At 43.5% G+C, this 23,672-nt stretch overlaps 1 protein-coding gene across 1 annotated transcript; it reads left to right on the top strand.

Annotated features, from left to right (window-relative positions):
* Positions 1 to 17,440: 17,440 nt before the first annotated feature.
* LOC144798165 (olfactory receptor 1f45-like) lies at positions 17,441 to 18,379 on the top strand. Its single transcript, XM_078668912.1, has one exon. The coding sequence runs from the start codon at positions 17,441 to 17,443 to the stop codon at positions 18,377 to 18,379; it is 939 nt and encodes a 312-aa protein (XP_078525038.1).
* The last annotated feature ends 5,293 nt before the right edge of the window (positions 18,380 to 23,672 follow it).

Below are 23,672 nucleotides of genomic sequence, written 5' to 3'. Positions count from 1 at the left end.
TATGTTGGACCTGGCCCTCTTCTCAGGGTCACCCACAACATTTTGCCTTCACTCCTCCTATCTTTCCTGAATTCGTTTTTGTTTGCCTTCAGGCTCTGTGCACTTTACCAGTGCTGTAGTGCATGTGCTCTCTCCCCTAAGCAATTGGTTTACACAAAATTGCATACCTAATTTACTTACAAGTCCTTTGTTTAGTGTTATGCTATATATCCAGGGCCTGTGAATGAAATACTATTAGTGGGCCTGCAGCACTTATTATGCCACTGACTTAAGTAGTCCTTTAAAACATGTCCCAGCTCTCTCAATGCAGCCCGAATACAGTTTTAAATATGCCAATTCGACTTGGCATATAACCCCCTTGCCAAGACTTATTCTCCTCTTTTATTGCATATATGTCACCCCTAATGTAGGCCCTAGGTAGCCCATAGGGCAGGGTGCATTGTAATTCAAAGATTGGGCACATACTTTTAGGTTTTACATGTCCTGTAGTAAAAAAACTCCTCAATTCGTTTTCCGCAACTGTGAGGCCTACGTGTCCCATAGGATAACATTGGGCTGCCTTATTACATTTAATAAGTGCTACATTTCTTTTGGGACCAGGAAACGATTTCATGTTTGGTATCTACGAGATTTTTAGAAAGTTGGCATTTTTCTGCCCATAGCCTATTGTGTCTGGAGCCTGTATTAGATCACATGGTTGGGTGTAAGTAGCAATTAGACTTTGTGAATTCCTCCCAGATAGCCACATAATAGAGGGATGAAGGGTGCCTGAGCGGGCCATCTGTTGGCAGAATGGGAGGTGGAGCTGGGCACAACCCCACTTACAACTGAATAGGCTGTGCTCTTCCATCACACAAAGGGCTTGTCCCCACTGTATTGCTTTATAATCAATGTAATCCTTCTGATATGGTACTCAATAATTTCTGACAAGGGGTGCTTACCCACTACCTGTTAGGACCCCGCAGGTTATAGTCAATAGTGTTGAGACAGGAATAAAATCCCTGTGTGGGTAGCACTGTTCCTATGGCAATAATGCCCAAAGTATTCAAACAATTGACCAATTATATAAAAAAAATTGTAAATAAAAATTAACCCACACTAATTTTTTGCTGATATGTGTGTTTACTTTACAGCATTTAGAAAGAATGATTATACATGAACTTATGATACAAATCGTATATGAACAAATATTTGGGTGGATCTAAGCTCCACCCAGTTTTTCATAATTGTCAACATTTACATAAACACTATACAACATCTGTTGTGCTTTTGCAGATTTTAGCAGACATGTAGAAAATCAGCCCAATGCATTTCGGGACATGGGGGGTCCCTTCATCAGGGGCGCATCTGTAAATAAGCAAATAAATTCACTCTATTATAATGTATAAACGGAGGAAACTGCCTCAACAACAAAAATTAAAAGATAAGGTCTAGTAATACCACATAATACCGGTGACTCACACAAGACAATCCATGTGCACGAAACACGTGTGTACAGCAGTGATTCAATGTACCATCAATACAAATATCAAGTGACTAGTGTAATGTAATATATGCGAAGAAGGCGACAACAGTGCTAAACAAGTGGTGTGGTGGTTCACCAGCTATTGAATACAACAAAACTCTCCGTCTTAGTCAGGTCCACAGCTCACTTTCGAATAAGGTATTTCTGCGAATCAAAATGCTAGATGTTACTATATATCTCTGTGCATGCCTAAAATTGTGTAAATCGCCCATAGTATAAGGTGGAACAGTTCTTACCAAAGAGATATACCTCTCCTATTCATCGACCGTATATGGATAAGAACCCCTGAAAAAGAAACACAGAATCCTCATGGACCCCACAGTCATCCCCTTTTAGGCAGATGCCATCACTCACTGCACCCATCTGCAAAGGGCTCACAAATCCGACTTTAATGTGAGGCAGGTTGTAGCCTGTACAGTGAAACAACGAGCACTTTGAAGCAGCTGGTCCGTATTTTACTTTATTATGCTGCCCCAGAGCAGCACGAGTTCACGGCTGTCCTGTGGGCATTGCATTCACTGTAATAGAGTGCACTTTATCTGTTTGAGCACGGCGTACCTATTTAGAGGCATGGCACAAAGAGGAAAAGTGCAACATGTGTAATTGGACCCCAAATATAAAAATAGGGTCCAAAAACCCAACTCTTTAGTTCATGTCTTGTCCTGCAGAAGGACTCTCAGTGGACTGTCATTAGCTGTGACCTGCTGCGTACCCTGCAAGACTGCTTTGCTGTACCTGGAAGGACTGTTTCTTTGCTACCTGGTTCCCACCTTGATCCCTCAGAGGCCAGCCCTACTGTTTGAGCCCTGCTTCTTCACCTAAACCCAAAACTACCAAAGTTACTTTAAGGGCTAGTTTTCTGGCCTTCTGTTCAGAGCTACAGAGACATGACAAGCTCCAACCATCTTGACACCAGCAGCTAGACCTAGCCTGAGTTTGTTCCTGACCCCCAAGTGGTGCCCCTCAGATCCTGGACCCTTCGTGCCTCTTCAGTTGAGCTCTATTGGCATTTTTGGGCTCTTTGTGAAAGCAAACCGGTCAGTGTACACCAAGGCCTTGCGCCCATGCCACCTGCCAATGTGCAATTTCGGCAAACCAATGCTTAGCGCTGCAGCATCTTCAGCTTATAGTGAGCGCTAATGCGAAACTCCAGCCCCAACCGTCTGCAATGCCAACAGGATCTCTGCTCTACAGTGACGACCATCGGTGAGTCTCTCCCTGCTCCTTGTGCATACTTCCACTGTGAACAGAACTCTTTGCTCTCAACTGTGAACTGAACTCTTTTAGCGGGAAGACCTTGGTCCTTGTATACGACCCGCACTCCATCGCTTTGTGCTTTTGATGCAATTGTCACTTAAATCTTTGTGAATTCATGACTCTGGTTCTACTGGTTGGACGTTTGCCATTTTGGTGTCAAATAGTTTATTAAAATGTATTGCTCAAAATTGGTGTGGGATTTTTCTTTTGTTGTGTTTTCACTTTATTACTGTTTGTGTGCTGCATAAATACTTTACACATTGACTCTAGGTTAAGCCTGACTGGTATTTGTGCCAAGCTACCCAGGGTTAAGCACAAGTTAGTTTAGTGACTTTTTGTGGCTCACCCTGCCAGGGTGTGACTGTTGCTTGACCAGGGCTCACACCCCAATCAACCAACAACCTAATTTCTCACAGTATATTACAAGGCAAAATAATGCATCAACAGGTAAATTCCTAGTATTGAGTCTATAAACAGACTAGTGTGATTTGTACTCTCTAGGTAAAAGGAAAACGCTATCTCAGAATATCTAAGCATGAAGCAACTAGTGGCTTGACATGAATTCAGCCTCTGGAGTGAGCCTGGAAAAGTCTGGCTAGTATCCCAAAACGAGCATGTGATATCATTTTTGAAACCGGGAAATCACATTGTTGACTTGGTGTGAAACAAATGTTACATCAGAATTTCCAGTGATACAACAGAAAACACACTATTCGGTAAATAGCGTTTGCGCTAATACTAATGAATAGCCCTGTATTATGCAATTCAAAAGTAAAACATAGGCACATAGAAATTATATACCTGATGGAGGTGTCAACTTATGAACTTATGAAATATCCCCTTATCCAGCAGATATTTCAAGCATTGAGAGGAGCCACCCTCATGGCTACTCCCATCAATGCATTGCAACTTAGCCAGATGGTTCCGGGGCGGGATTTTCTTTTTGAAAATCAGAAACAGTGCCATGGGAGATATCTCCCAAGGCGAGGAAAGGGGCAATGAACACTTTTCAATGCTCCTTATCACCAGGTATTTCCTGGCAGTGACTGAGATTGAAAAACAGCTATATGTCTGCCAGTCTAAATTAGGAGGCAGGACACTCTCCTGGGCAATTAGCCGCGCTTCATAAATCTGCTGATTGGTTGACATACAGCCAAACCTCCAATGGCCTTACTTTATCAGGTCAATGGAGTTTGATTGTGAAAGAGTTGTCTCCGCCATCGTCAAACTGTGATCTGCCCAAATGTAAATCGGACAGGCGTACAACCGTCTTGGCGGGGAAGGAATTTAGTTGCTGTTATGACAAAATTCCCTCTCCACCAAGATATAAATCAGGCCCAAAATCAATGACCCCAATATGTAAACAAAACAATTTTGTTACTTTTTCTCACAGACTGTTTCTGTCACTCACAAGCGACTTGACAATTACTGCATTGTAAAAAAGCTGATTTGATTAAAATAAAAGTTATTGACACAGAATTTAAATTGTCACCTATGTTTGCATACAGTAAAGATTGATAATCAAATGTATGTGCCTTATTGAAGAGTGAATCAACCCCAAAATAACAATTTGGAACATGATCACATGCTCAGCTTTGTAAAATAGGTGCTCCAATGTACTCCAATGTGATCTACAGTTACCTTCTCATTTTGTATTGATTTTGTTTTATTGAATTGGCACTTGTTTATTTTTATTTTTGCTGAAATGTTAGAATATAGAAAAAAAATAACATACAAACCTCTGGCCTTAGTCAGACAGCCATGTGGTAGGAATGTTGAGGCACCTACTTTTCAGGACCAACGCATCGAGAGTTGGAGACATAAGGAATGTGTTCCACCCAGAGTGGAACCCGCCTCCATGAAAGGAGCTGCTTAAGCCCATAAAACAGTGAAGGTAGGTTCATGCTATGATGGCAAGGTATTTCTTTTTACACACTTTTTTTTAGACAGATTCTTTAAGTATAGTCTATATTTCAAATAAAACAATAGCCCCACACACCAAGAGAATTATCTCACAGTGTAAGGGTTTACTTTTTTGGATGGAGACAAAGATGGTTAAGGACGGTGCCAAACTTAGGGGTTCATTACGATGGCGGAAGGCCCGCCACCTGCCAGCAGTGCGGTGGTGGGCCTTCGGAAAGCAATTTCCCCCACCACATTACGATCGCGGGGGAATCGCTTTCCGACCACGGCAGACGCTAAGACTGCCCACCACACTTCCGAAACAAGCAATCGTACTGATGATTGCCTGGTGGAGCGGTCATCATGTTTAAAATGGTGGCGTGCCTAGCAGGCACCGTCTGCCAGATTAGGCTGCTGGCCGCAGCCAGCTTTTCCGTGGCAGGTAAACCGCCATTTAACGGCTGGTGAGATTGCATTTGGGGGTCCATTGCGGGCCCCCCTAGTGTTGGGGGGAGGTGGTGGTGCACTGGGGGGTACCAATGGTATCCCCTACATATCCATGCACCAAGTGGCAGGCAACACGGCGGGTGCAATGGTTGAGACGCAAGATGCGACTGCCACAGTAGTGGTCACATTTTTACCACTGAGGCGGGCGCAATGGTAAAGATGCAAGATGCGACCGCCACGGCGGCGGTCGCATCGTGATTCTACGTGTGGGACCGCCACCATACAGTTGGGCGGTCCCAAGCACCACCACAATGGCGGGCAGACTGTCATGCGAAGCTGGCCACACATGGCTTGATTGAATAGGAGTGGCATCAACAATGGCATATCATCGGCAGAGCCTCCGCCGAGAGGGGTTTTTAATGGTGGAGGTGGCAGCTGCTTTGCCATTGGGAAGAAGGTATCTCCCACACTCTCAAAAAGGCTGGGTATATGAGAAGTGGGGGAACATGGCAGCCCAAATTTCTGGCAGATGCCCATTAACTCATCTAAAGGAGACTGCTGTATTTATTTAATAATTAGATTAATTGTACATATATAATTTCAAGTACCTTTCATCATTTGTATATCTCTAAGTACAATCTTAATGATCTTGTGCACTAATAATCTTTGTTACTTTAATGCCTGCTGAATCGACGCTGACGATATAATTCAGTGTTTCAAATGTATTTCTTGTCATCAGAATTCTTTTAAACCATTGCAATGTTTGTTCAAGAACCACTCACCTACAGGCTGTGGACACTGCCAGTGAAGAGTAGAAATATTGAGGATGGAATATAGGGTGGCCACAATATCATGATCAAAATATCAATCGTAAATATATCGACAGGTGATTATCCACATATTTCTTATACCTAACGCCGCAAATATGTACTTTGACATTATTCATATCTTCAAGATACTTAGATGTGGATTTAAGAATAGTAAACCGATACTTACCAACATACATCTACATCCTCAATATTTTGGTGTTCGATATTTTGGTCATAATATTGTGCCCAATCGATATTCCATCCATGGTATTCTTGCCCCAAATGTCACTACCCTAGACTAAACATGGCATTATGTTCCTGGGCATGTTAATGATAATGTAATTGGGAAAGGAGGCTTACAGTGGCTTTCTATTGCAGATTGTCTCACTTGTGGGCCTTCACCATCAAAATTGCTTGCTAATAGAGTCCCGTAAAATTCAGCCACAGCTTGTGGCTGAATTTTACGGCACTCTAGCAGCAAGCAATTTTGGTGATGATGGGCAGTTCATTGGCTTGATTCGCCAACTTCCATAGGCAGTACTTTAAACCAATAATTTGTTTTTCATCCATTTACAATAAACTTTCTTTATGGGTATGGTGCACAGATCAATTCTAAGACAAGGATCAGCCTTGCTTGTAATAACTTCCAAAAATTACCATTGTATGAATTATATTTAGTGTGTATCAAAACCTTTCTTGTAGAAACCACATCTTCTGCAAGCTCTAAGAATAATTTTATTTTCATTTTTTGAGCGTTTGTAAGCTAGTTCCAGCTGTATGTATATTATGTATATAATACATAGCAACTATGTGAACATTAAAATATCCCTAAAAATCATAAATTTGGTCAGTTATGAGAACCCTGATTTACTTATATTTCAGACAGAAAGATTAAACAACAATCACCCAACTCCCTCTAGGTTTCAACATACATTTCCTCATAGGAATAAAATGAATGCAGCTGAGCTAATGAGTAAGTGAGTGATATCTGCTAGAGTCATGGGATGGAGAGGTCCCTATGGAAGAAGCATCCATTCCATTTAAATATTTGGACTGACAGGGAAATATTGAAACAGAAGATAAGTGAGGTTGCTGCTAGCATAGAGTCCACCAGAGCTATAGAGAGAAAGTCTATGTTTCCAGAACTGAAGGAGACCAGCAGGTGAGAGATCACCAACTCTTAGAAGGCCCTCATGTCTTCCACAGAACACTGTGGACCATTGGTCATGGTGCATATATTATTCTATGTATGTTCAAGAGATGTGTATGGACATTTATGCATGTAGAAAGGTCTTGCAATACTGTAGAGTTTGGATACCTTCACACCCTGGTCTTGAGGATTCTGTCAGACCAGGACCTGTTATCTATTTACTTGAGTAGCATCAAATGTAACATGTGGGCATTTATATCATGCTTTTGTGTCAGTCTGCTTGTAGGATTTGTAGTTATTGTTGATTTATGGGTGTATCTCTTTAGTAACTTATGTATGTGCAATCAGGAGAAGTGGGAAGGCATTACCTGACTTGAGGTATGGGTATATATGTATTTGTTATAATGTTTTGTTCTTGTGATATGAGCACAGCTATACTCACCTGTATGATGTATCTGCACTGTGTTTGATGTCCGTGAGGTGTTTGTATTTGCTAGATCCTCTGGGGTGTAGAGTGTTCGTTTCAGACTTTCTGCCCACAATTGATCTTATATATGCAGGCATACCGAAAGGAGAGAAATGAGAGGATGGAAACACAGAACCGATCCCTCACACCCGGCCGGTCATCTCGCCTATGGAAACCACCAAGTGCCAGTGGTGTGGCATTCCTCCCCAACTGTATTGCACTCATACAAAGGAAATCAAAAACACCCACCCAACACACTGCATAGGAGAAGAGACCTTCTCCAACTGGGAGAGCAGCCTTACCTCCCTCCTCATCTGTGTTCCTTGGTTTCCAGTGTGTCCATACCATGCATCCTCATAGCAAACGAAACTAAAAAATTTGGGAATATGGGCTGTGCTTGACGAGCAATATATGTTAGTGCAACTAGTTGTAGGATTATTGTGAATTCATAAATCACATGGTAAGTAGAGAGATTGCCGTTTATCGTCTTGATTGTTGTAGCACCATGCTCTGTGTGTTCAATCCTTCTGGCTCACTGTATCTGCACTTACTCTTTTTATTTTCAAAATGGCAGGTAGGTTTTGAATTAATTTATATTACCAGACTAGTTCCAAGCAGTTTGCCTTTTGTTGCTTCCTTTGGATGGTGCAGATGATTTCCTTCATAAACATGAGCAAGGTAAGGCTGAAAATGTACTTCTTTGCACATTGGCATGAGGCAGAATGGAGAAATGCCCTATATGAAGAAAAGTAGCCATGATGGCGTCTATACGCTTTTGCAAATATCACCTAGCTGCAGAGTTCATGAAGAGTATCCTGTTCACACTTTTGGTAACACACAAGTGAAACATTGTCCAATACTAAAACCCTTTAAATATTTTTAGCTAGGTGCTCATGCTGGATGACCCCTGAAGACATTCTGCACTGCACATTTCCAGCATGTCAAATCAGATGTGTTGTATCACTTTTCTTTGTGCAAATGTGGGTCCCATAGAGCTATCCAATGAAGCAGAAACCACAATTGATACTAGTCATCAAACCAGTACAGTTAAATAAAGTGAAGCACATTAGACTTAATAGATATCACTGCATGTGCCCTGTAAAGTGTGCAGTACAGCCACAGTATCATGAACCCCGCAGCACATAATAGTCAGTGCAGCACCTGTGCAGTATGGTCAGCCCTTCATGGGCCTGCAGCAAGTGTGCAGTACAGAAAGTGTAGAGAAGATACATCTCACTGGCCCTGTCGAAAGTGTCCAGTATAGAAAGTGCAGAGCATATGCATCTCATTCACACTATAGATAGTGTGCAGAATACACTTCATTATTTAGAATGTTTTATTTTAATTTTTTACAAATATTTGAGGCCATAAGTTATTCAATGAATGCAGTATTTCACAGTTATTTCAATACATGAATAAGATGCTGCCTCTATCATGTTTCATAATCTCTCATTATCCCTCCATCATGCTAGGATACTTTTAATTTCATAATTTTCATTTTCTATATGTTTTTAATAATGGTGCCTACTATTTTAAATCAATGATTTCCAAATATTACTCAAACAAAATAAATACACATTTCCATCAACGCTTGCGCAGGGTGGATTGGGGGCACCGGACATGACGTTGCATGCTCTATGTGCCCGAGCCCAGTTTCTTCAATACTGGCTTTACGCCTCCCTGTTCCAGCCACACACGGACGTTGAGATAGACTGCGCAGCTCCATGGTCACTGTCAACTGCACTACATGCACCATACAGAAATCCCAAGACCAAAATCAATACTGCTGAATGTGTGCATTGGGCTTGGGAGTGTTTGAGGAGGAGAGCTGGCCTGACCATTCTACAGGCTCCCTCCATCCCACTAGCCAGTAATGCTACGACCGCTTTTAGACAAGGGCGCCATTGCTCGCACACACAAACGTGACATCAAACTGTTTTCGAACCTCTACCCCGTTGACCAGTTCCTCCCACTGTATGATACCGCAGTGTCTTCACCCCCTACACTTCTCGAAACACTGCTTAATTATCAATTACGCTCCACCGGCCATGCTCTACATGACATTTTCCCTTTTCATCGCCACTGCCCCTCCTGGCTCTGGAGCACCTCCTCACTTCGCCATCTCGCCGCTGATTGATCACCTGTCTTTAGAACACTACGTAGTGCTCAACCCTGGTTGTATCACCTAGCGCATGTGTAACCTGCTTAGAGGGCATCTCTCCACCCCTCTCGGATGTGCAGTGGTTCTTCTGCTGTGGTCAACTGGAGTTTCTCTCCCCCCACTAAAGACTTCGGCTTATCCACTTTAAATTTGTACACCACCTATACCACACTTTCTGTCCCCTCACCCCTTTGGTGGTGTTATTGGGGTATGTTAAAGATACACCCAGCTCCTGCCACCACCTCACTGCCATGTTACTCCTGCTGGCTAAACACAGGTTGCCATACACTGGGGGTAGGAAGCCCACCCATCCTCCAGAGCATGCTTGAGCGATGTGGTGTATTGCCAGGAACAATTGTCTCACTTTTGGGAACTCATGCCTTTACGCTCCCGCCCTGGGATATATATGGGAAGCATTTGCCTCTTTCTTCTGCGATAGGAACTCCAGTTTTCCTGTGGGGAAAGCAGCAGGGGGTGGGGATTCACCTGCTGGGGATAGGTGAATGGTGATCGCCTTAATACACTGTCTGTTGCACCGCAATGCAATACTTTTCAAACGCTAATGCATCTCTCCCAGTGTTCCCATATGTGATTTCAATATTCCTGGGTCCGTGCTACTAAAAGTGACTTACTGGACATTCATGCACCCATGCTTGTTCTGGATTGTATAACCTTGGATTGTTCCCAGATTAGTCTCCCAGTTGTCCTTCCTGCCCTGATCCCCCCATCCCCCCTGCTTTCTCCCAATCCCCTCCCCAATGATGCTGTTGTCTTGTTATTTTGACAAATACCAATAAAAACTATTATTTTAGTTTTCTAAATACACATTTTTATCTCTTACCTAAAATTTGATCACATCAAAATTTATTCATTGAACAATTTTCCTTCACTGGCGGTTTAATCGTTAGAGTCATTATAAATGACAGTCATTACCTAGTGGTTTGCACAATATTTTTGCAAAGACGTCCCAATTGTAATTTTGTTTCTCTCGAATTTTAATACAAGGTCTTTCTACACTTCAATTGAATTTAGTCAAGCTATTACGATTTGTCATTTACAAAACATAAAAAGAACAAGAACCATGTGAAATAAAGTTTCAGAGAAGTTAATCATATCACTTTTTTTCCAGCAAAACTATGTAGACATTCTTACACCTTTCAAAATAGTTTTCACTTCTTTAGTTATTTGAAAGCAGAACTGTATAAAGGTATGCAAAAGCACCATGACATTTTTGACATTAGATCTCATATGCTGTTACATGTTTCTGACCTATATTCATTACTCCTCAGTTCATACCATCCTGATGCTGGTCCTACATAAATGGTAAAACAGTGACATTTTAACATATATATATTTGGGGTGTTTAAAAATCGGACCTTTATACAAATGATTGCTGTTTGAAAAGGATTTGATCTTCTTTGTTTCTTTGCCAGTGTATGCAGTGTATATTGTGAATAAACATTTTTGCCTCCCATCAATAGATATCTGAATGTTCCTCTCTGTCAATACACTATTGAGAGTTTTTCTTTAGATACTCTTGCAGCAAATTTTCTTTTTCCAGAGTGTACAAATTCTTTCTTTACAAATGTCACGCCAATTTTACATGTTCTAGTAAATGACATATTCAATTTACTCTTTTCCAAGCCTTCTGAATCATTTAATTTTGTATTTAATGCCACTTCCTGTGGTATTGCAAGCTTCATGTCACAGACTCCAGCAAAGCCCTTTTGCAAATTATTTCTAACATGTCTACCTGTCTGACTAAATATTGTTCTCCCAGATATACAATTCTGCACATCCTTACTAATCCACTAAATAAATGTAAATGTTCCTTTAGCAATGTAGCATGAAAAAGTGTTACGTATTTTTTATACGAATAGGTTTGTTTACAAAGTAGTGTCCAAGCAGTGTTATTGTTGTATAGACCAATTATAACTCCCTGCCTACCTTCTAGTGTCATCATCAATAAATCTCTACCATCCATTAATATGTACCTTTCACTTTGTATTCTCTAGAACTTATAAATTGATGGGTTTGTGAGGACTGTATTACTTCCATTGCTCCCTTTTATTCTAAAAAATAAAGTAGTCAATCTTTCAACACTACTGTAGGTTATAGCAGTGGAGTCAGAACTTTTATTATGACTTTTAGGAAGTGCATACTTTGTGGACACATTTTCTATGATGTGTTGAGTTTTCAAAGAAGGGATGGTGTTGTAATAGCTGTATATACCAGTCTTTGTTCATGGTTACTAATGAGCAACCCATATCTAAAGGATTTAATCAAGAAACTGCACTCATCGCCTGTATAAAAGTTGATTTTCTAAATTATCTAGGGCAACAAACTGCAGGCACAAAATACACAATTGAAGCACAAATAAACACATAACATGCACCTGAGATATTTGCAATTGATGAGGCAGGTGAGTTCCAGGTGGCATAATGAGGTTCTGCTGCAATTCCCGGTCCTGTCTTGGGCTTCTGGTCACTTACAGTACCTAGTTATGGCCCTGGTTCTTGTGCTGGCCAACAAGAACTTACGGGCCCAACAACCCACGTCGCTCACGGTGGCAATAAACAAGTCCCAAGTGCATCCTGAGGATTAGAATGGTATCTCTAGAGTATGACACCCAGGGAGGTGTCTTGTGAGGCGGTGGGAAGAATCTGGGGCCCCCTGAAGACCACATGGTGAAAGAGACAACTTGACTTGTTCTGAGAAGAGATGCCGCTGCCCGCATTACCGAGCTGGCTTTCCTTTTGTGCTGAGTTGCTTATCCCCTGCCTCTGCAGCTCCGTTCTCTTCCTAGAACTGCTTCCTTGAGTAAACATCTGGTCTCCCCCATCTTGGATTTCCTGGGACAGATCGACGACCTTCAACCTTACCTACTCCCAGGCCTATCTGCTGCCTACCCCATATAGCTTTGCCTATTGCCCGTGTTGTCCGTTTCCCTGGTTCCTCCATTTTGCGGTTGTGACTGCCCCCATGCCCAGACCTATCTGCTGCCTCCCCTATATAGCTTTGCCTTTGGGCGCATTGAGTCCGTTTCCCTGGTTCCTCCATGTTGCGGTTGCGACTGTCCCCATGATGCCTGTTGCCACCAGAGCGACCAGCGCCCTTCACCACTTCCATTGGAGCCAACGACATCTCTCTCTTCTTATTGGACTTGGTGATGCACCCCTTGTCTACCCCTACCTTCACCGGAGACCGAGCAATATGGTTGAGGCCCGGTGGAGCTGCATAGACAGCTATAGAGGAGATTGGCTTAGGTTCACCCCTCAGCTGTCACCTACCCAGCCGGACATTGGGCACTGTTCTCCACGTCTCTCTGCTGTGTCTCCCCTCCTCCCCATCCCTCAGACCGCGTAACAATGTCTTTTATATGTCGCTGTACTGTCTTACCCTGTAACTGATGTAACTTGTATCGTACTTGTCCTCATGTTACTTGTAACTCACTTGTCCTCATGTAAAGCGCTCTGATACCTCCGGATCTAGCCAGCGCTATATAAAACTCTTCAAATAAATAAATAAATATGAACAGGGACTTGACAATCTCCTCCTTGAACACGTTACATATCACTTTGATGCACAGCCTTCACAAACATGCCCAGTCCCTTTACTATGATATGTACACATGTGAAAATTTTCATTTACCCACCCTCAACTGGATGTTACATTAAAAATAAATGTATACTCAGTGGAGTCACATCGTGTTGTGTATGTGAAAACATGTTATGTGTTTCAAAGTGTGGAAGTAAAGGTCCTGCCATACATTTACACACAAGAAATCTATATCCCATCAGCAAACATACTCAACCATCATACCTTCAAGAAACTTCAAGAAAAAGTCCTGTACTTGTAAAATGTATGTAAAAAGGAATTGGGAGCAGGAGTAGGAACGTGAGATGGTGTACTAAAACGGGTATAATGACGAGAAGGGTATTGTATCGCTATACAAACATTAATTGTTAAAAAAACTAAAATAACGCCTGACTCCATTGGGCAGGAGATGGGGATTTCAGACTAGCGCAGAGGTAAAAAAAAAAAGAAGAAAATATTTCAATATAATTGTCTAAAAAAATAAATATTACTGAATCCAGCTTTGAAAAGTAAATGTGTTTAAACAGAAACGTAAGCCAAATTATAATGTTTCTGCTAAGCCAGACACAGCATATCCTTCTCTAGTGGCAGGGAATCTTGGCCATCCGTATCTCCATAGTCAGCTAATACCCTGACTTTCACCACGTTCTGCTGTACAAGCAAGAGCACAGGGGAAGCTTGTACTTAAACACCCTGCAAGGAAAGAGGCACAGGGTGGGTGGCAACAATGGCTGTAGTACAGGGAGGGTTCACAAAACAATTGGTGGTAATGTGGGGTGAGTATTGCTTGTAGTCAAAGAGGCGGATCTTGATGACTGAGACAGTGAAATTCCTTTAGCCAATCAGCCTAGGATTCATGCCTGCCATCCGCCCTCTTCACCACTTGTGTAAACGACCGCAGGACCTTCCTTTGTTCAAGTCTCAAACTAGTTAATGCTGACTGGGTAATATCTGCCTCTTGTCATCAGAGACTGGATCCATAAATAGGAACCGGTTAAGGTGACAGGTTTAAAGTCCACACCTCGGTGCTATTGTTCCAGTGGATGGACAGCGCTTAGGGGAGAAGTGAAGGGCAAGGTAGCCCTAGGATAAGGCAATGCAGCCATCTCATTACTTAACATCTGAACCTTTGGTGGTACCCTCACACTCTACAGCTTTGGCCTAAGCTGCTAAAGAGCAAATGACTACTTGTGACATAGCAATCAAGGTACAGATCATCTTGAGATATCCATCATAAGAGTTCATATTACAAAATATGCAATATAGAGTTGATCAACAGGGTGGTTAAAATCAGTGCTTTATTGTCATAGAGATCAGGGGCTCGTTTAGGCAATATGGATTCCACTCAACACATTCCTTCATTCTACATATACATCATGGATCCCATGTATATCCTACAATCGGTGCCTGGAGTAGCATCAGAGGTCCATCAGTATGTGCTTAAGTCCCTGACCTTATTGAAGTTGACTCCCACTGTGGTTCACTTCCTGGCAGCATCTTGTCATATATCCTGGAGTGTCTTGTGGCTATGCTGTGTTTCTAGCCCCCTTGAAGCTAAGGGGGATTTGGAGGGGCACCTCTCCCACAATTCACACATCCTCATGTTTGTGGTTAGGAGCCCTTTCCATTCTCTCCTCCACCATTTTAGGTTGCAGATGAAGAGCTGCATGAGGGAGGTTTATGTCTTCTGTGTGGTTTGAAATGTTCAAGAATAGCCTGTTCTGAACTTCTCCATTGGACAATTCCTGGTGCAAAGCAGAAGTACCATTGTACACTATGTAATATTATCCATTGTACACTATGTAATATTATCCATTGTACACTATGTAATATTATCCAGTTTAGGATCTTAAAGAGTTAAAAATGAGTGACAGAAGAAAGTGGTAGGTACACAGCAGCTGCCCAAGGATTTACTGGACACTCCAATTAATTCTAACACTTGGAACCCCACATCATCTGTCAATCCACTGAAATAGGAAACTCGGGCCTGATTCATAAAGTTAACTTATACTTTTGGATAACTTTACAATTTAGTGTAACATTACTACTTTCCAGTATTTACAAACTCTGTGAGTAAGTTACTACTTAAATAAAAACAGTAGTAAGTCCAGTCCTACACATGGGCAACCACTGGTACTTCAACACCCTCCCATAGAAAATAATGGAAGTATGCGCTTAAAATAAAACCCCCTTAAGAAATAATGTTACAATAACATAAATATAAAATAAGCTAAAAGTATATAAAAATAATACATATTTATTATTTAATTATACAATTATGTACGTACTTTTTTATAATTATTAATGCACATTAAAAACACATTTTTTGTGTTTATTTTTCATTTAAAGCTTTGATTTTTTTAATGTAATCGAGTTCAATTAATTAAGTTTTAATTCACAATTATTTTAATAATACTCTAGTAATGTTTTTAATTTGTTCTACATACAAAATATGTTTACATTAATATTTAACGCAAACGTATTTTTAATACCAGGAATACCCAAGTATGCATGAATATGGCATCACGTATATAGCCAACTAAAACCTCTTCTCTGCAATATAATGCAGCTCAGGAAGGCACAACCAGAAATCTACAACAATTAATCAGTAACAGGCCTCCATATCGCAACCGTAGACCCATAGTTAAAAGTAGGCAATTTAATCAGTTGATTTTCATCTCTTGACAGTAGTCTCCTAGGAATGATAAAAACAATGGAAGGGCCAAGCCAGAAAACAATTTTAATACTACCATGCACTCTCTCAGTAGTTCATGGACCTCTATCTCATTTTTTAACCTTTTCAGTGCGACCGTGTTTCCCCCTCCGGTGCTGGGTCCTAATAGAAAAGGGCGTGGTCATGACGGAACGGTTCCGTCATGAGCACAGCTCAACCGTAGCTCATGACGGAACCGTTCCGTCATGAGCATGGAAGGGGTTAATGACAGGTAAAGCCGAAGTCAGACTTTTAGATATCCTGCGCCAGGGGACAAAAGCATGTTCCACCTAAAGTCCACAAAAGTGGATGCGGTTCTCCTCCATGGAGTAAACCAAAACTCATGATCATGCTAAATGTAATTTGCTTGAATTTCGACTTGGTGATGGTGCATTAGCTTGCCCTATAGTAGCTATGCGAGAAATTGTAGCGTAGCCAGGAAAATTAGGGCATGAGGAAGGGCCAGATTCTGGAATGTCTGGATGAACTATTTAAGAGTACATTAATTATGGTGTGCTTTATAACCCCATGTAGTGTGTCCTCCACAGTGAACATCATACGTAACATAGGGTTAGCAGATATTTTAAGCAATGATGTGGGCCTTCATGGAGAAGACAGGTCAAGGCTCAACCAGAGGATTTGAAGCTTCCATTTTTCCAAAAGTCTTGATTACCTGAAAATGGCTAAGAATCGCAATGTCTGAAGTGGTTGATTAAGGTGGGTTAAGCAGGTATGCTTCAAGGGTGGACTCCATTGTTTCCTAGAATAATACAATTGCAGCTTTGTTGTTAGTTCTTGCATTATGAAAGGCATGACCACTGCATGAACATATTCTTAACTGCTTCCAGTCTCATCACTTCTTGGGAGAATTTTAAGACCCCCCCCCCCAGTTTCATTGAAGGCGTGACTTGCTGGAATACTTGATTTTGCCCTACAAATGACCACGTGTTACCCACTAGTTTTTTTCTATAAGTGAACTCTGATACACTTTATCTGTGATTAACTGGGATCAGCAGGTATCCACATTTTGTTCTACTCTTTCAAGTCTGCCAAATGTGCTCCAACGCTACTGTTTACGGACATTTTGACAAGTTAAAGTTTTTTAAGAAACCTCAGTTTTATTGTGTTAAGCCCCTCCTCCAAGTATATATACTAACTTTTAACCAAGGGATGTCTGAGGGCTTCCTTTAACATGAAGGCTGAATGTATAGGAGACCCTGACACCAGATATTGGGTCTGATATGGGAAAAAGGAAAACTTCAGGCACAGTTTAACATTAGTTATTTTTAAAACCAGTGAGGCAATGCTTAGATAATAACAGCTGGGAAAGTGGTACACAAGACCAGGGTGGGAGGTAGGCTTGTTTTGGGGTACCAAGAATCACTGTTTTGCTGCTTCTAGATCTGCACCAACATGAAGCCAGGAAACCAGAGCTCAGCTACAGAATTCCTCCTCTTGGGCTTCTCCAGTCTCCCAGAGCAGCAGATCCCTCACTTCTTTGTATTCCTAACCATGTACATAGTCATCCTTCTGGGAAACCTGACAATCTTCGTTGTGATCAGGATAGACTCTAGACTTCACACACCAATGTATTTCTTTCTCAGCATCCTGGCTTGTGTGGATATCTGCTTAACATCTACTGCAATGCCCAAGCTGCTGGTGGACCTCCTGTCAGTGAAGAAGGCAATAGCTTTTCCTGCTTGCATCACACAGTTGCATTTTTTCCTTTCATTTGGCAACATGGACAGTTACATGCTGGGAATAATGGGCTTTGATCGATACATGGCAATATGTCATCCTTTACATTATGTACGCATTATGACAAAGAGGTTCTGTGTGTCGCTGGTGGTCTGTGCCTGGGTGATCGTCTCTCTTCATTCATCACTTCACAGTGTCTTGGCCTCCAAGTTATACTATTGTGGCTCCAATAAAATCCATCACTACTTTTGTGATATCCCACCTCTTCTGAAGCTCTCGTGTTCAGACACCACCATCAATGAGCTTGTCCTCTTCACTGAGACGCCGCTAATCGTATTAATCCCACTTCTTTCTATTTTAATCTCTTACGGTCAAATCACTGTAGTGATTCTGAAAATTAAGTCCTCTGATGGCAGGAGAAAGGCCTTTTCCACCTGCTTCTCACATCTCAGTTCTACAGTTCTCTTTTATGGACCTGGGCTTTTTACATATGTTCGTCCATCTTCCGTCTACTCCCTTGATAAGGACATAGGAATAAGCCTCATGTACACCATGGTGACCTCTTTGATAAATCCATTTGTGTACAGTATCAGAAATAACGATGTCAAAGAGGCATTCAGGAAAGTGGGATGTAAAATGCATAGCCACCAATAAATCTTACCTAACAAATATGGAAGGACAATGTGTGTCCAAAATGTGTACATTGTACACTAGAATTGTCTTTATCTTCATGCATGAGTCTATGTATAAATATATACAACTTTGAAACAAAGGATTTTGTCATTTCCTCTCTACACTTATTTACTAATCAAACTTTACAAAAGTATAAACAAACCTCATTTGAATGGGAGGCTATTGTAACAATTCCAAACAGGAAGACCAATGACATTTACCATTTATGGTCAGGTACTAAGTCAATGTCATTCCACACAGACCTCTCATGACTTTTACGCATGACATCACAAATGTAATAATCAGTTATATGATATTACACCGTAAATCACATCATAGATAAGGTTGCTGTGTGCAGGTGAGACAGATCATGACCTGCATCTATGTCCTGTATGGGCAAGTGTTATCGCCACACCCTCTATGAGATGCGCATAGGATATGGCTAACGTACCTGTCATGTGACACTGCCTTGTGCATAGTACACAAACCATCGGAAAGAAAGCTGCGATGTGTAAAGCATATAGAACTGTCCAAATCTTCAGATAAATGTGTCAAAATAAAATAATATTTGTTCATGATCTTGGTGGGTGTGTGGATGTAAAATGCGAAGGGAAAATCAGAAGAGCGATACAAAAGGGGATGATGGACGGAGCGTTTGAACAAATCAAACACTCACCCCCAGTCAACAGATCTGGGTTTAATCCATCACCATTCTTTAGTTCACTCAGCCACCCCAGTTCAGACATGGCTATATGCAAATCAGTCTGACCCTGTGCCTCGTGGGAACAGTCCAGCCCGAACTGCCAAGCCATGTCTTCCCTGGACCGGAAACAAGCATCCTGGGACCGGTTTCGGATTCATAATCCTCATCAGCCAGGCTATCTTGAATCCAGTGGCCAAGTAAACAAGGGACTCACGTCTGAGCATACCCTGCCACACTTAGGGCGAACAAAGCGATACAAAAGGGGATGATGGACGGAGCGTTTGAACAAATCAAACACTCACCCCCAGTCAACAGATCTGGGTTTAATCCATCACCATTCTTTAGTTCACTCAGCCACCCCAGTTCAGACATGGCTATATGCAAATCAGTCTGACCCTGTGCCTCGTGGGAACAGTCCAGCCCGAACTGCCAAGCCATGTCTTCCCTGGACCGGAAACAAGCATCCTGGGACCGGTTTCGGATTCATAATCCTCATCAGCCAGGCTATCTTGAATCCAGTGGCCAAGTAAACAAGGGACTCACGTCTGAGCATACCCTGCCACACTTAGGGCGAACAAAGCGATACAAAAGAGGATGATGGACGGAGCGTTTGAACAAATCAAACACTCACCCCCAGTCAACAGATCTGGGTTTAATCCATCACCATTCTTTAGTTCACTCAGCCACCCCAGTTCAGACATGGCTATATGCAAATCAGTCTGACCCTGTGCCTCGTGGGAACAGTCCAGCCCGAACTGCCAAGCCATGTCTTCCCTGGACCGGAAACAAGCATCCTGGGACCGGTTTCGGATTCATAATCCTCATCAGCCAGGCTATCTTGAATCCAGTGGCCAAGTAAACAAGGGAATCACGTCTGAGCATACCCTGCCACACTTAGGGCGAACAAAGCGATACAAAAGGGGATGATGGACGGAGCGTTTGAACAAATCAAACACTCACCCCCAGTCAACAGATCTGGGTTTAATCCATCACCATTCTTTAGTTCACTCAGCCACCCCAGTTCAGACATGGCTATATGCAAATCAGTCTGACCCTGTGCCTCGTGGGAACAGTCCAGCCCGAACTGCCAAGCCATGTCTTCCCTGGACCGGAAACAAGCATCCTGGGACCGGTTTCGGATTCATAATCCTCATCAGCCAGGCTATCTTGAATCCAGTGGCCAAGTAAACAAGGGACTCACGTCTGAGCATACCCTGCCACACTAAGGGGCCGATTAGGATGGCGGACGGACTTGCGTCCGTCCGCCATCCCAGAGGTGGAGGGACCGTCCGCATGGACTGCGGAGGTCCCTCCATGCAAATCAGGATGTGACCGCCACCCTGGCGGTCACATCCTGGATATTTAACATTGCGGCGGGTGCTGCTTCAAGCAGCACCCGCCGCAATGTTAAAAGTGCATGTGTAACATTTACATGCACAAAGCGGCAGGCACCGTGCGGTGCCTGCCGCTTTGTGCATGTAAATGCTGGGGGGTACCATAGGTACCCCCCATGTGCACCCCCCACCCGCCTACGCCCTGGGGGCCCGCAAGGGGCCCCCAAAAGCAAAAGTACACATGCTTTTCCACGGCGGAAAAACCGCAGCGGAAAAGCATGTTTACTTATGCTTCCTAATTTGGCTGGCGGTGTCTGATAGACACTGCCAGCCAAAGGAGAGCTTTTCCGCCGCGGTTGTAATCCGACTGCGGCGGAAAAGCAGCGGACAGAATCCAAGACCCACCAGCCATCGTAATGCGGCGGTGGGTCTTTGGTGACTCCGCAGAGGATTTTCCGCCTCCTCCGGGCTGGCGGTGGCTTCCGCCGGCCCGGAGGAGGCGGAAAATCCTCTATCATAATCGGCCCCAAAGGGCAAACAAAGCGATACAAAAGGGGATGATGGACGGAGCGTTTGAACAAATCAAACACTCACCCCCAGTCAACAGATCTGGGTTTAATCCATCACCATTCTTTAGTTCACTCAGCCACCCCAGTTCAGACATGGCTATATGCAAATCAGTCTGACCCTGTGCTTCGTGGGAACAGTCCAGCCCGAACTGCCAAGCCATGTCTTCCCTGGACCGGAAACAAGCATCCTGGGACCGGTTTCGGATTCATAATCCTCATCAGCCAGGCTATCTTGAATCCAGTGGCCAAGTAAACAAGGGACTCACGTCTGAGCATACCCTGCCACACTAAGGGGCCGATTAGGATGGCGGACGGACTTGCGTCCGTCCGCCATCCCAGAGGTGGAGGGACCGTCCGCATGGACTGCGGAGGTCCCTCCATGCAAATCAGGATGTGACCGCCACCCTGGCGGTCACATCCTGGATATTTAACATTGCGGCGGGTGCTGCTTCAAGCAGCACCCGCCGCAATGTTAAAAGTGCATGTGTAACATTTACATGCACAAAGCGGCAGGCACCGTGCGGTGCCTGCCGCTTTGTGCATGTAAATGCTGGGGGGTACCATAGGTACCCCCCATGTGCACCCCCCACCCGCCTACGCCCTGGGGGCCCGCAAGGGGCCCCCAAAAGCAAAAGTACACATGCTTTTCCACGGCGGAAAAACCGCAGCGGAAAAGCATGTTTACTAATGCTTCCTAATTTGGCTGGCGGTGTCTGATAGACACTGCCAGCCAAAGGAGAGCTTTTCCGCCGCGGTTGTAATCCGACTGCGGCGGAAAAGCAGCGGACAGAATCCAAGACCCACCAGCCATCGTAATGCGGCGGTGGGTCTTTGGTGACTCCGCAGAGGATTTTCCGCCTCCTCCGGGCTGGCGGTGGCTTCCGCCGGCCCGGAGGAGGCGGAAAATCCTCTATCATAATCGGCCCCAAAGGGCAAACAAAGCGATACAAAAGGGGATGATGGACGGAGCGTTTGAACAAATCAAACACTCACCCCCAGTCAACAGATCTGGGTTTAATCCATCACCATTCTTTAGTTCACTCAGCCACCCCAGTTCAGACATGGCTATATGCAAATCAGTCTGACCCTGTGCTTTGTGGGAACAGTCCAGCCCGAACTGCCAAGCCATGTCTTCCCTGGACCGGAAACAAGCATCCTGGGACCGGTTTCGGATTCATAATCCTCATCAGCCAGGCTATCTTGAATCCAGTGGCCAAGTAAACAAGGGACTCACGTCTGAGCATACCCTGCCACACTTAGGGCGAACAAAGCGATACAAAAGGGGATGATGGACGGAGCGTTTGAACAAATCAAACACTCACCCCCAGTCAACAGATCTGGGTTTAATCCATCACCATTCTTTAGTTCACTCAGCCACCCAGTTCAGACATGGCTATATGCAAATCAGTCTGACCCTATGCCTCGTGGGAACAGTCCAGCCCGAACTGCCAAGCTATGTCTTCCCTGGACCGGAAACAAGCATCCTGGGACCGGTTTCGGATTCATAATCCTCATCAGCCAGGCTATCTTGAATCCAGTGGCCAAGTAAACAAGGGACTCACGTCTGAGCATACCCTGCCACACTTAGGGCGAACAAAGCGATACAAAAGGGGATGATGGACGGAGCGTTTGAACAAATCAAACACTCACCCCCAGTCAACAGATCTGGGTTTAATCCATCACCATTCTTTAGTTCACTCAGCCACCCCAGTTCAGACATGGCTATATGCAAATCAGTCTGACCCTGTGCCTCGTGGGAACAGTCCAGCCCGAACTACCAAGCCATGTCTTCCCTGGACCGGAAACAAGCATCCTGGGACCGGTTTCGGATTCATAATCCTCATCAGCCAGGCTATCTTGAATCCAGTGGCCAAGTAAACAAGGGACTCACGTCTGAGCATACCCTGCCACACTAAGGGCGAACAAAGCGATACAAAAGGGGATGATGGACGGAGCGTTTGAAAATCAGAAGAGACCTTTGCTTTCGTCCTTAGAAAAATTAAACAATCTAGCCCAAACAAAACTCATTGTGTATATTATATACATATACTGCATCCATCCATCAGCCAAGGACCAAGCATGTGTAAATTAGGCGTGATCATGCTCCAGTAGCAAAATTTTAGCCTGAACTGCTCGGCAACATACCCTCTCGCAGTAGAACAAGAAACCCCAGATGGGTTTAGGCGTTGTAGTTCCTCATCAGAAAAGGGCAGATTCAACCCTGTAGCACAGAGGTTAGCAACCTTTTTTGTGCCTCGCACCCCTAGGAAATGTTTGATTAGTATTTGCACCCCCTACAAAAACCCCCTACAAAAATCTCACTGAATTCTTATAATGCATACAGTACATACTTTCCCTCTTTGTCGCACCCCCTGAAATGCCATCTTCCACCCCCTGGGGTGCGGGCAGCCCAGTATGGGAACCCCTGATGTAGCACATTGTGCTATGATTGAGCTATGATACCCTTCTTTGGGTCTCGTCGCTCACTATGGCATGCAAAATGATTCAGGAATCTGCCACAGAGGGCAATAATGGAGTCTGAGCTAAATATGGCACAATTAGAGGTTACAAACCTGAATGGGCTAGGTGAAAGAGAGGAGGGACAATGGGAAAAAGAGGCAGCTTGCCTGGCTCCTCAAAAAGAAAAATGGGGACACTTGAAAGAGAGG

Source organism: Lissotriton helveticus, chromosome 12, assembly GCF_964261635.1.
Source record: "Lissotriton helveticus chromosome 12, aLisHel1.1, whole genome shotgun sequence".
NCBI classification, from domain to species: domain Eukaryota; kingdom Metazoa; phylum Chordata; class Amphibia; order Caudata; family Salamandridae; genus Lissotriton; species Lissotriton helveticus.
Note: the sequence above shows the minus strand (reverse complement) of the source record. Positions and strands in the feature narration are given on the sequence as shown.

Coding starts and splice junctions, on each gene's coding strand:
- LOC144798165 (XM_078668912.1), top strand. CDS start 17,441: ATGAAGCCAGGAAACCAGAGCTCAGCTACAGAATTCCTCCTCTTGGGC.